This window comes from Labeo rohita, chromosome 1 (genome assembly GCF_022985175.1).
Source record: "Labeo rohita strain BAU-BD-2019 chromosome 1, IGBB_LRoh.1.0, whole genome shotgun sequence".
NCBI classification, from domain to species: Eukaryota; Metazoa; Chordata; class Actinopteri; order Cypriniformes; family Cyprinidae; genus Labeo; species Labeo rohita.
The window spans coordinates 36,444,246-36,457,340 of record NC_066869.1 but is presented as its reverse complement, the minus strand read 5'-3'; the positions used below and the strand labels follow the sequence as shown (position 1 = coordinate 36,457,340).

General features: G+C 33.7%; 1 protein-coding gene across 1 annotated transcript; it reads right to left on the bottom strand.

Moving 5' to 3' along the window:
* Positions 1-921: 921 nt before the first annotated feature.
* On the bottom strand, positions 922-6,223 carry polr1e (RNA polymerase I subunit E). Its single transcript, XM_051114773.1, has 12 exons — positions 6,091-6,223; positions 5,749-5,852; positions 5,566-5,642; positions 5,387-5,472; positions 5,052-5,104; positions 4,654-4,798; positions 4,452-4,562; positions 4,263-4,359; positions 2,814-2,944; positions 2,613-2,694; positions 2,355-2,486; positions 922-2,234 (listed from the first exon to the last, which is right to left on the bottom strand). Exons 1-12 carry the CDS (start codon positions 6,170-6,172, stop codon positions 2,069-2,071), a joined length of 1,266 nt encoding a protein of 421 aa, XP_050970730.1. The 5' UTR covers positions 6,173-6,223; the 3' UTR covers positions 922-2,068.
* Between the last annotated feature and the right edge of the window lie 6,872 nt (positions 6,224-13,095).

Sequence of the window (13,095 nt, the reverse complement as noted above, 5' to 3'; positions counted from 1 at the left end):
CATTTACTGTATCCTAATGCCCTCATATCATTCCAAATCAGCATGACTTTTTCTGTGGAACCCAAAGATGATACTTTGAAGAATACTGGTAGTTAAACAGTTTTGGTTCCCATTGACTTTCATTGTATAGACAAAAAATACACACAGGTTAGAAACAACATGAGGGTGAGTAAATTGTGAACTATCCCTTTAAATGTGATTTCATAGGCACTGATTAAGTAGGCCTATCAATGAATCATTTATTTTGAACTATATCATTGAAGAGTTTTACTGGCATGATGTAATGGAAATATTCAGATATGCAATGGCCACTATGAGAGCTGTTTTACTATTTTGAAGACTGTAAGCAAGAGTTGTCGTTTCAAGATTATCATAAATTCACAGCTAAACTCAATCTGAAGCTAAGCTTAGTAGGTAAGAAAATAAGACACTAATGATAAATTGTAACTTCAGTCTTGAGGAAGTTATTCTAAAGTCACAAGTGGTTGGATTTCTTAAGAGACCTTGGCTATGTTCAGAATGGAATACTAACGTACTACTTACTAAACATTGGAAGGTATACACTGTAAATTGTCTATTATTCTTTAAAGATGATAGGCATTATTCTGAGTCCACAAACACTGTTGTTATAGGACGTCATTGTTTGTGAGTGGCGACCACTTGTCAACTTGTTTTGCAGTTTAAAAACTAATTTTTGTGTAAAAATGTCTTATCTTTGGTAGTCTGATCAAATGACTTGTAAAATTAATTATTTTTAAGCATTAACTATTGTATTGGAACTGGAACTACAAGACATAGCTTTTAAAATCTGGATGATTTAGTATCATTTGCGCACTATGCATAGTATACTGTACATACTGCAGAAATAGTATGGATGTATGCCATTACGAACATAGCCCATCACTAAAATGATATGTCTTGTAATGCGATTTCCTCCCAGAACACTAGACCTTATTTATCAAAAGGTAGCCAATCTTATGTTAGATTTACAGCAGGCTGTTATTATTTTTGTAATGTTCTCATACCAACTGCTGGTTTGATTTGTAAAGTGCAATATGTATCTACTAAAATGTGCCTATTTTTACAGTATGGTTTTTATACTTATTGTGCAGTATAAACATAGCTATCATAGCAAATTGACTGATTTCTGCATTTGTTTTGTCTCATTACACTACCAGTCAAGTTTTTGAACGGTAAGATTTTTTTTTGTTTTTTAAAGACGTCTCCTCACCAAACCTGGAAAATAAAATCTCTTAAAATAACTCTTTTCTATTTGAATACATTTTAAAATGTGATTTTTTTTTTTTTTTTACTCAAGTCACATAATCCTTCATAAATCATTCTAATATTCTGATTTGCTCAAAAAACATTTATTATTATTATTTTGATAACAGCTGAGACTGCAAGCTTTTAAATGGCATAGTGTATACGGTTACAAAAGATATTTCAGATAAATGCTGATCTTTGGATATTTCTATTTATCAAAGAATCCTGAAAAAAATTTACTGAACTGTTTTAAATATGGATAATAATAATAAACAAAAATTCTTGAACAGCAAATCAGCATATGAGAATGATTTTTGAAGGATCATGTGACTTTGAAGACTGGAGTAATGATGCTGAAAATATAGATTTGATCACAGGAATAAATTATTTAAATTCAAAGCAGTTCATTTAAATAGTACAAATATTTTGAAATTTTACTTTGCTGTATTTTGGATCAAATAAATGCAAGCTTGGTGAGTAAAAGAGACTTCTTAAAAACATTGAAAATCTTACTGTTCAAAAACTTTTGACTGGTAGTGTATGTACTGCATAGAAAAAGATTTTGACAATCCAAATTTCACAATCCTTGTGAAAAACAATTCTTGTGCTTGTTTGTGATACAAAAGCATCCTCAATCAACACAGGTGTAATTCCAGTCACTCATATTCATTTCAGGTATATGCAAATTTCTGTAAGCTGAATAATCTTATTTATTTTCCATTCAGTCTTACAAGAACACTGTTATTTTGACACGTGCAGTTAAAGCTTGTTCCCAGCTTAGAAATGTACTATTGTCCACAGTTCAGTTCATCCTCTTGCGTTTCCTGCGTTCCATACGGCGATCATACTTCACCAGTGGAAGCACCAGAGAGGCCATCCTGTGCTCCTCCTGTGTCCCAGACTGTTCTTTACTTTGTGCTAACTGACGGGACAGGGTCAGCCCCATAGCCTTGGCCAACTCCATCATTCTGCACACAATGTCAAAATACTTATAAAGAACCACTGTTTTAGACCATCACAAGAAAGAAAACACAAATAGTGAAAATCTAGTTTCACAATTAAGGTGTAAAATAATACATTTGTCTTACCTGACATCACTGATGCCCATGTCTCTGTGTAAGAGCGTAAGGTTAGCTTTCAGATCACCCATGTGCAGCAGTAAAGCCAAACAGTGAGCAGCCAGTTTCATACGCATGGATGTCGACACAGTGTTCCTGAGGCTGTTGAGACAGACAAAGCTTGCATTTATATATGGCCATTGTCTAAAATTGAGAGGTAAAATTAAAAAAGGTAAAAATGAAGTCAGAACAGGCTGCAGGACTGTGTGTAGTTGGGAGGATACACACCTGCCTTGGTGGAAACTCTCCACTGTGAAATTCTTCACCACTTTGTTGATGATAATTCGAGGGCATCCATCCTCAACACCAACTTTAAATGCGAGTAAAAACAATTTAAAGGTTTAATAAGGAAAATAAAAACATTTCAAAAATGAGCAGAACTAATGGCACAGCCACAGACAGTAATGAATTCTATTTTTTAACACTCACATTTGAAAGAGAGACGTTTTTGTTGCGAGGCTTTGATAAGGAAGGACAGGTACCAGACACAACGAGACTGTCTGTCACGAGCTGCGTCGTCTTTGGGAAGTAATTCAAGATGTCTAAGAACAGTCTGTGGACTGGAGAACACAACTGGATGAATAAAAATAAAAATTTAGAACTGATCTAGAGCTAAAAATGATCCAAAATGGCTTCCAGCAGACTTTCAAACCTTTAAACCTATTAGTTTTTATGCCTTTTAAGCCATTTCCAAAATTTTTGAAAATAAATAAAATGTAGTGAATTAAACTTAAGCACAATTATTTTTTTAAGACTTGCAGAGCTGGTAAACAATTTTGTTCTGATATCTCCAGATTAATGGTGATCCTAAAAATTCATGGAAAAATAACAAAAGAAAGTGTTTTTATATTTCTACTGTGGCATCAGAAATATTTTTATTAACATTTTTGAAAATATGAGAAATTAATATTTTTATTCAGCAAGGATATTATTAAATTGATCAAAATAAAAGGCTTTTAACATTGATACAAGGAAATTATTTTCATAAACACTTTTTATTCATTAAAAAATAAAATAGACAAAAAATACTATTAGCACAACTATTATACAGTTATTTTAAACTGTAATAATATTTAACCGTCTTACTGTATTTTCAATCAAATAAATGCAGGCTAGGTAAGCATATTGTAAATAAATGTATGCTACCAATCAAAAGTTTTTGAACAGTAAGACTTCATGTTTTTTTTTGTTTTTTAAAAGTACAGCAAAAACAGAACATTTCGAAAAAATTTTACTATTTAAAATAACAGTTTTCTATTTAAATGTTTTAAAGTGTAATTTATTCCTGTAATCAAAGCTATATTTTTAGCATCATTACTCCAGTCTTCATTGTCACATGATCTTTCAGAAATCATTCTAAAATGTTGATTTGCTGTTCAAGAAACATTCTCATTACTATTATCAATATTTAAAACAGCTGAGTACATTTTTTAATGATTATTTAATGAATAGAAAGATCCAAAGATCAGCATTTATCTGAAATAAAAAGCTTTTGTAACATTAATATACATTATACCTTTAAAAAGCTTATAATGTTCCAAAAGATTCTTTTTCAGATAAATACTGTTCTTCCAATTTTTATATTCAAAGAAAACTGAAAAAAAAAAAAAATTATAGTCAGCTGTTTTCAACATAATAATAAAAAACATTTTTTGAGCAGCAAACCATACTATTACAATGATTTCTAAAGGATCATGTGACTGTTTTTGTTGTACTTTGGATCAAATAAATGCAGGCTTTGTGAGCAGAAGAAAAAAAACACTTAAAAAAACTTTTTGACTTGTAGTGTAAACAAAAAAAAAAATTTACAGACCAAAAACTTTTGCGCATTACAATAAAAAAACAAAACAAAAACACTAGGCATGATGTTCTCCATACCTGTTCTCAGCTTTCATCTTCTGCAGGTCTTCAGGGGTCAGCGCTGCCATCTTTGCTCCAACATCCTTCAGAGCATCAAACTCATTTGGAGACAACACTAGAAGGAAGTTAAGAATCTTGACACCAAAAAAACATTGTAGAGAGGACTGGTAAAACATGGAGAAGCTTATCAAGATCATAAAAGGATACGTTCGTCAAAGGGGTACACATCTTCTGCTTTGTCTGCCTTAGTGTTGCATGGAGGGAGGAAGAGGGATGTATCTGACTGAGCCTCGGTTTCAACCACTTCATTACGCAGAGCTTAGAGACAGAATCAAAGAGCCAATGTCAAAAATACATTTTAATGCACATTTCAGTCTTAGAAATTGTGAAAACTCATATAGATTCTTACCTTCCACTCCTTTCTGATTGATGACGTTGCTGGCAGCCATTGCCACAGCCTGCTGAAGATTTTCATTGCCCACCTCATTGAGTCTCCTGGAGCTAAGGGCACGCTTCTGTTTATTCGTCCCAAATGCTTCAATGAGAGCATCCACCTGTGCCCAGACAGAATACACAGAGATGATTTATTTAAAAACACATTAAATAAAGAAAATTACTTTTTTGGTAAATTCATGTTCCACCAGTGATTCAATATTCCAGCCAATTCCTGAAGGACAAAATCAAGTCCTTTTTTTTTTTTTTGTTCAAAAAGTAATTTCACTCAGAAATAAATAACAATAGGAAAGAAATATGATCACAACTTCAGTTTCATGTGATTTTAATATTTCAGAAATGTCATTTACCCACCTTTTCTCTGTATGTCTCAGCTTGCTTTGTGTCTTCATTCACTGCTGTTTCACCTGATGACACAAACACAGACTCAACTATGAACTCTTCTTTCAGTGACATCCCGTCTATCCAAATAAGCAGTAATGCACATGATCATAAAATAAGAAGTTTGGAAACATAATAACTAATGAATTTCCATGACTTTTCTAGTCAATAAATATTTTAAATTTTCTAAACTATTTTAGTGTGGAGCATAATTAGAAAAATGTATATTCAGATTCACTAATAAACAAGTCACATGACAGTGAGGAGCCATGAAAAAAATACATATATTATGGATGTACTATATTTACCTGGTATTAGAGGCAGCATATTGAACATCTGAGCATTATGAACTTCCATTTGCATAGTTTTCTTGTCAAGAACTCCCACAAAATACCTGTTAATAATAATTACAATTCCATTAATCAGAGACAAAGAAATACTGTTGAACTAGTCAATATTCATACAATATTCATCTTGAAAACCTCACCTGCACAGATTATTACACTGCAATGATCCAGACCCAAAGTTGCTCCCAACATAGGGAAGTCTGTCTGATTCTGCAACCTAACAAAGGGAACAGGAAATATTTCTAAACACCACATACACGTACATTTAATCATTATAAAGACCCTAAAACAAAAACTGTTTCAATACACATAGGCCGTTTTACCACAATTCGTCTGGTTTTCTTTCTGGGATTGACACCATCTGAGTGTTTGAAGAGTCTGAAGTCCAGCTTTTCTGCATTTTTCACGTGTCCATTAGAAAATTTAACTACAATGACAAGAATTAGACTTAAAATAGGAAAATGACTGGAAAGCAAACAAATATTTTAACCGACAAAATATTAGACTGAGGATACATTGTTTATGATATGGACACGAGCATGACGTGTATCCACGAGGGTGCGTTAAATACAAAGATGAAGTGTAGGATTAATAAACCAGAATAGATAAATAACGCCAAAATGTATTTTAATACAGCCGTGGTGTTTAAGATAATAAAATATTACCAATAAGCGCATCCTGTTCTGTTTCTTCACATGGTTTCCACGCACAGGTCGCCGCCATTATTAGCGTTTCCTCGGCTGACATTCACACACGTATCTGTTCAAGCAGCGACATCCAGCGGCTAACAAAACTCCTGCATCTATTCATAGATATATTCAGGGATTGAAAGTAACTTTTTTCACTCACCAGCCAATTTGGCTACCAAAGCCTAAGTTACCGGCCATTCATAACTTCTACTAGCCGAACAAACAAACAAAAACACAGAAATAAATCAATAACTTGAGGCTGCACTGGATGTGACAAAGCGACGGTGAACATCATTTTGTGTCAGTACTAGGACTGTGAGATATTGACAAAAAATGCTCACTATTTTCTGGGATTTTATCGATAATGATAATTAGATGATATTTTGTTATTGTGCTGATATCTTAAAGACTCCCATGGATGGCAAACACCTAAAGTTTTTGATATTCTTCATATTCTGTGTGGTCAGTTCACAGCAGTGATAAAGAGTATTCTTTTCCAATAAGTTTAAATTGATATTTAGCTTTTATGAGCATTTTTACCTTTATAAAGCTGTTTTTTTTCTTAAAGTGTGCATCATCTTTTCAGTCAAATTCTTGCAGGTAATCAGTCAATTATAATAATACATTTAGGCTGTTATCAAACAAATTAAATCGGTATCAAGAAAATTAATCTTTGCAGAAGTTGCATATTATGAAGTGGCATTTAGATGTATTTACACATGCTAATGCAGCTTAGAGGGACATGCAATGCTTTAACCTGCAGTTACAAATATATAAATAATGTTTTGATATTTTAAAGATATAACGTCGAATACTGATATTTGAAATTGTTTAAAAAATGAAAAGATACTTTAAATGTAAAGTTAAAACCGCCAGGTGGCAGCAAGTCATTGTTAATAAGTCAGTCATAGCGCTTGAACGAAGTCATTTTGAAACACAGTTATGTTGCTCAGAGACTGTGGCTGTATTTGAAATGATTTTTGTTGGCGAAATAGAGCAAAAACAGGAATGTGTGTTGTCTAAAACGTGCATGAACTTCCCCAAGAAATTAATGAAAGAATTGGCTAGTAATTTGACAGCGTTTCCCGCCACAGCTGATTTTTGCGGGTGTTAATTTGAAACCCTGGATATAATAAATAATATATTTATTATGTCTGTTCATCCATCCATACATCTGTTTTCTTTATTTTGGTGGAATAGTGCGAACTGTTGTCACAGAATACCTTAATTAATAACAAATTTTAAAAAGCGTTACGTTGCCACATTTTACATTGATTATTAATGACGTGACGAAGTTTTTTGTGAGCTCCAAAACGAAGATTTCTTTCATTTTTCACTACTGGTAAACTTTATTGGGGTAAAATAGTTGCTATAACTGAAGGACAATTATAATTCGTATAAAAATGATAAAATATATAATAATTTTAAGTATAAATAATTTTAACACATCGTATTATTAAATGTTGTGCTAATTCCACTCTTGGTTCAACATAATTTTAAACAATTCATATTATAATGTATTTTCAAATTTATATTTTGTATCATTTCCAGTAAAAACTTATATAATTTTAACGCGTCAATAAGAATCTGTCCGTTTGTTCGTTTCACGGCGAACTCGTTTTAAACTAGACCCCAAAGCATACTTTCCCGTAGTTGAAGACACACTCATTTATGAAAATAAAATGAGAAATTCTATTCAAAACAATCTTTGTTTAATGTATCGGCGCCATGGCAACACTAGCGCCTAGCTCGTTCTGCGCGTATTTCAAATTTCGCATTATTCGAATTTAACCTCATGAACATTCCATGACGTCACAATGCAGTAGCGCGGCAAAGCTCATTTTGTTTCAGATCAGTGAGTGATACAGCAGGTGCACGTTTTGCATGTGCGACTTGCATTTACGTTACACTGTAAAGACTATATTCTACAATAAGTCGACATTCACAAAGATTCTACAAATAGTATTTTCAGATTTGACTGCTTTACTACACTGGACATCATGTCAACCTCATCATCCCATATCAGTGTGGCCAACAGTGAAGGTGTCCCTGATAGCCTTCTTGGGTCAAGAAGTGACACCTTCTCCATTGAGTTAGAAGGTTTTAACAGACTGGATGTGTTCAATCTAGGCACCATCAATGTCTATGATGAGACAGATGGTGGTAATGATAGTGATGACATAGAAGCATCCAGTCTTAGCAGTTCTACATCTGAAGATGAAGTAGGGGCGAGTGTGGTCAGCTTTGAATCGCACTCTGACGAGGGATTTGTCAGTAGACAGAATCCACAAATGCATTGCGGCAGCATGTTAATGCATAACAGAGGGCGTGATGATAGTTTGGGTTTGCTGAGCATGAGCAGCACAACCTCTTGTGATACCCAAATCATCTACCGTCCTCCAATGCGCAACACGTTATTCAACCCCCCCCATACATCCTCCAATTCTGTAGATGCACCAGGGCCTTCGGATAGCCTGGATGTCCACTGCGACAAAGAAGCGTCTTCTATAGAGTCTACATCTATAGGAGTGTCACCTGTACACTCTGTGCACAACAGTGCAGGTAAGATTGAAATTACATTGGAAATTGGATGCAGATCTGAAGTAGAAAAACTACAGTATAAGGACCCCCACACCCTCTGTCTCATATTGAAGATCCCTTTACAGTGTTGCATATTTGCATATCTAGAGGTAATTTTGAATAAATGCATGTAGGCCTAATCACAACCTTGCTGATGTTTAGAACAAAAGCTTGATCATGTGATGTGCACATCCTCATGTGGGTTTTACAATTAGTCACAATAAGTTATAGAGTAACTTTAATGTAAACACATCAATGTAAACACATTTAATGTAAACACATTAAAGTTAGAATTGTGAGACGCAGACTCAGAATTGCTGAAATTTAGACTGAACTTATATCTCGCAAATCTGACATTTTTCTTAGAAGTGTAAGTTTAGAGGAAAAAAAGAGTTTTAACTGTGAGGCATAATCTCAGAATTGCAAGAAAGTCCAAATTTATGTCTTGCAAAGCTGACTTTTTTCAAAGAATTGCAAGTTTAGGTTGCAAGTTTAGAGAAAAAAGTTAGAATTGTGAGAAGCAAACTCAGAATTACAAGAAAGTCTGGATTTATATCTCACAAATCTGACTTTTTTCTTTTTGTTTAGGTTGCAGGTTTACAGAAAAAAAGTTAGAATTGTAAGATGCAAACTTACGAATTTACGAACTTATGAATTGTAAGAATTGCAAGAAAGTCTGAAATTTTTTCCTAAAATTGCAAAAAAAAAAAGTTAATGGAAAAAAAAAATCCATACTTACATAAAAGCAATTATTATTATTTGTAATAAAAAATTCCCTTAGCTTACAATACAATAATTAATGCAATGTCTTCAGATCCAATTATATATTGTACTTTTAAATTACGATTTAAACTCAAAAATACATTATTAACAAATTATGTTTATGGCCATGATTTACTAAAATGAGGTAACAATTTATTATTTATATTTAAAAACTGCTAAATTCACTAAAAGACAACAACTCTGGGGCACTATTCATTTCGTACCGACAATAATTGTGGAACTTAATTATTAAATGTGAAAATATTTTATTGTCTTTTGGAAGCTGCATTCAAAGTCCATTTGGATTAAAAATCTGAGGGGGCATGTGCATGAATGTCTTTTTGAACAAATTAGTTAAGTGAATACATCTTCGTTTTAGAAAACCATATCAGTCTAAGGAAGAAAGTGAAGAACAGGATCCGTTCATTCTTCAAGAGGACATGGAAGGCTATAAAGTGTCCTTCGCTCTGTTATGAGACCAGAGTGGAGCCTTTTGTGCCTCCACCAGATGAGACAGAGCCGGACCAAGAGCAGGACGGTGCAGATTCATCATGTCCTGCAAAGCCCTTTGGTTTCCAGCCAACTGATGGTGAGTCTGCTGCCAGTATTACTGTGGTACCCTGCAAAAACAAACATGTTAAATCTATATTTGTCTTGTTGTACAAAAAAAAAAAAAAAAAACGTTCTTTATGCGTGTGTGTTTTTTTAGAATCTGATGAGTTTGGCTATGAAATGGGAATTGCTGCATCTGGAGGCTTTAACACAGTGAATGAGGAAACTCCTTCAACTAATGGCAAACAGGTACTCTTACTGAACTCAACAAATATTTTGACTATGTATAAAGTTCTGTCTTGATGAAAACAGATTGTAGATTCTAAAACCTTAAAAATTTGATACTGAGATACTCAATTCTTATAGGTTGTGTACGTGCTTTAACAAGGTCATAATAATAACTCTGTTTTGTAACCTGTTGCAAATAGACAGAAGATGCTGATTGCCTAGACAAGTGCAGCAATAGCAGCGACACATCTGAGGAGGACTTGATCGTTTGTGGCCCGTTCTCCATCAAGAAAGAAAAACCGGTCCATAGGCTGGGTGAATGGAGCTTTAACAGCGACCTCTTCATAGGTGAAGGTGGAAGTGACGATAGTCTGGATCTGTTAAGCATTAGCAGTGGTACATCCTCTGCTGAGGAACCAAGCGGTGCTTGGCTGAATGGTCCTGCTAGAGAAACAGGTGCATGTTCCTGCAACCAAAACATGTACGCAACAGGGCCTTGTTCAATGAGCCTGGAGGCATGGAGTGACAATGAGGCACCTCCTGTAGACAGTGTGGAGAACAGCACAGGTGAGATTGAAGTTACACCGGAAACTAGGCCATTTATGTGGATATTAAATACAAGCACAGTATAGCATATGAGGATGATTCAGTCTTTTTGAACAAATCTTTTAACATTTTGTTTTAGAAAAACATACCAGTTTGAAGAAGAAGATGAAGAATGGGATTTCTTCATTCTTCAAGAGAGCATGGAAGGCCTTAAAGTGTTCCTGCTGCTGCGAGACCACAGTTGAGCCATTTGTGCCTCTACCAGAGGACTTAGAGCCGGACCCACAGCCCGCTGATCCCAAGCCATGCTTTGTTGCAGAGCCCTCTGGTTTCAAGCCAACTGATGGTAAGTCTGCTGCCATGATTACTGTAGTAACCTGTAAAAAACTAACAAACAGAACCATTTAAATCAGTATTTTTGTCTTATTTTACACAAACTACTGCTTTATATTATAACATTCTTTTTTTGTATGTATGTTTTTTTAGAGTCTCGAGTGTTTGACTATGAAAGGTTCATGGTGGAATCAGGGAGCTTTGGATTTCTGTGAAGCAGTTTCAACTAATGGGACTCCTGTGAAGGCAGCAGAAACCTCAAGCTCACCACATCAGGACAATCTACCAGCCTGACCAAATCAATAATAATAATAATAATAATAACAATAATAACAATAGTAATAATAATAATAATAATAATAATAATAAATAGCTTTAGGTTTTAAAATACCAATAACATGATTTGTACATACTATATGACATGCACAAGTACTTGGCCAAAGCAGTACCAAGTTTTTTTAAAGGTAAAATGTAAGTTTTAAAGGTAAATGATCTATGTAAACCTGTACATTTAAATTACACTGTATAATTTGATACATGATTAAAATGTATATTTATTTATTTATATTAAAAAAATATATCTAAATATAAAATGTCCCTTTCTCTCTTACTTTTGTCTGCTGCAAAAAGTGAAATGAATTTTAGAAATGTTGAAGTTTAGATGAAAAGTGTATAACCATAAATATGTTGAGTTGAAATTTAGTAACATTTATTTTGGGAAAATCACTGGCATTTTTAAAAACAAGACATGGTGACTTTTGTGTGTGAACACACACACAACTGGACATGACCGAAAAAGGCTAAATGGTCATAAGACACTCACTTGTACTCTTCATGGTCAAAAATGACTGACATAGGATATAAAATGAATAGGAAATATGAAAAAAATAAAATGAAAATGCAAAGGGGTACAATCCACAAATGAGCCACAATACAAAAAAAGTGATGGTTGATGATATGAGTTAAAAAAAATGCTTTCAGATTTGAAGCCATTTGTTCAGATTTGACTGAAATAATAATGTCAAAACTGACACTAGTCACCAATCTACCTCTATTCATTAAATTTTAAATAGAAAAAAGGTGTTTTTATTATCTAACCCTCACATTTGATGTTTTTTTTAACTGAAATAATTGTGTTTCTTCAGTTTTTGTTCTTACCAGTTTTATTTTTCATCTTATGTTGTTTAAGGGATAGTTCACCACCAAAACCATATTTTGTTATGGTGACGTTCTGGCAACCACAGTAAAGATTAACAGATTATATTTTAGTGTATGGCAATAAGGATATTTTCTCCATCCAGAGTGCTGAGTATATGATCACTACTGTGACTCCTGAGTTTAATATCAACCATGAATATTAATTAATAACGGTTTACTGTAGCCTGCCAACTACTGGTCGAAACAAGTATTGTTGAACAGTGTCTATAAAGGCCAACTCAATGAGGGCTTTAAAACTAAGATAAATTAAGGAACTGTTCACACAGAACGCGTTTGTTAAAGGTCTGAAAAAGCAGATGAGGCGCGTAAGTTACTTACCGATAGCAGATTTTTTTACAATTAAAGTTACACTGATATTGTAAAAAAAGAAAGAAACAGGAAAATTATTAATTGTCGGCGTTAAAAAGTATTAATATTCATTAAGGCATCTTTTTTTTAATAATGCTATTACATATTCATGTCAAATTACAGCTGAGCTGCCAGAAAAAAAAAAAAAGAAGAAGAGGAAATTACATAAAATTCAGTGCTTTCAGTGCATTACACTTTTTTTGATTGTTCCAAAAGATTTACATATAATGTAAAGTCATTAATAAAATGGCAAAAATTTGGTCTACATTAAGCCCACTTTTTCTTATGTACCTGGTATTTCCCTAACAAATGAGCCATCTTTCTGTGCCCGCCCTAACGTGCTACATTGAGCCAATCACCTAAGGCTGAATGACGAGCGCTACGTAACGTCATTAATATTCATAAGACAGCCCT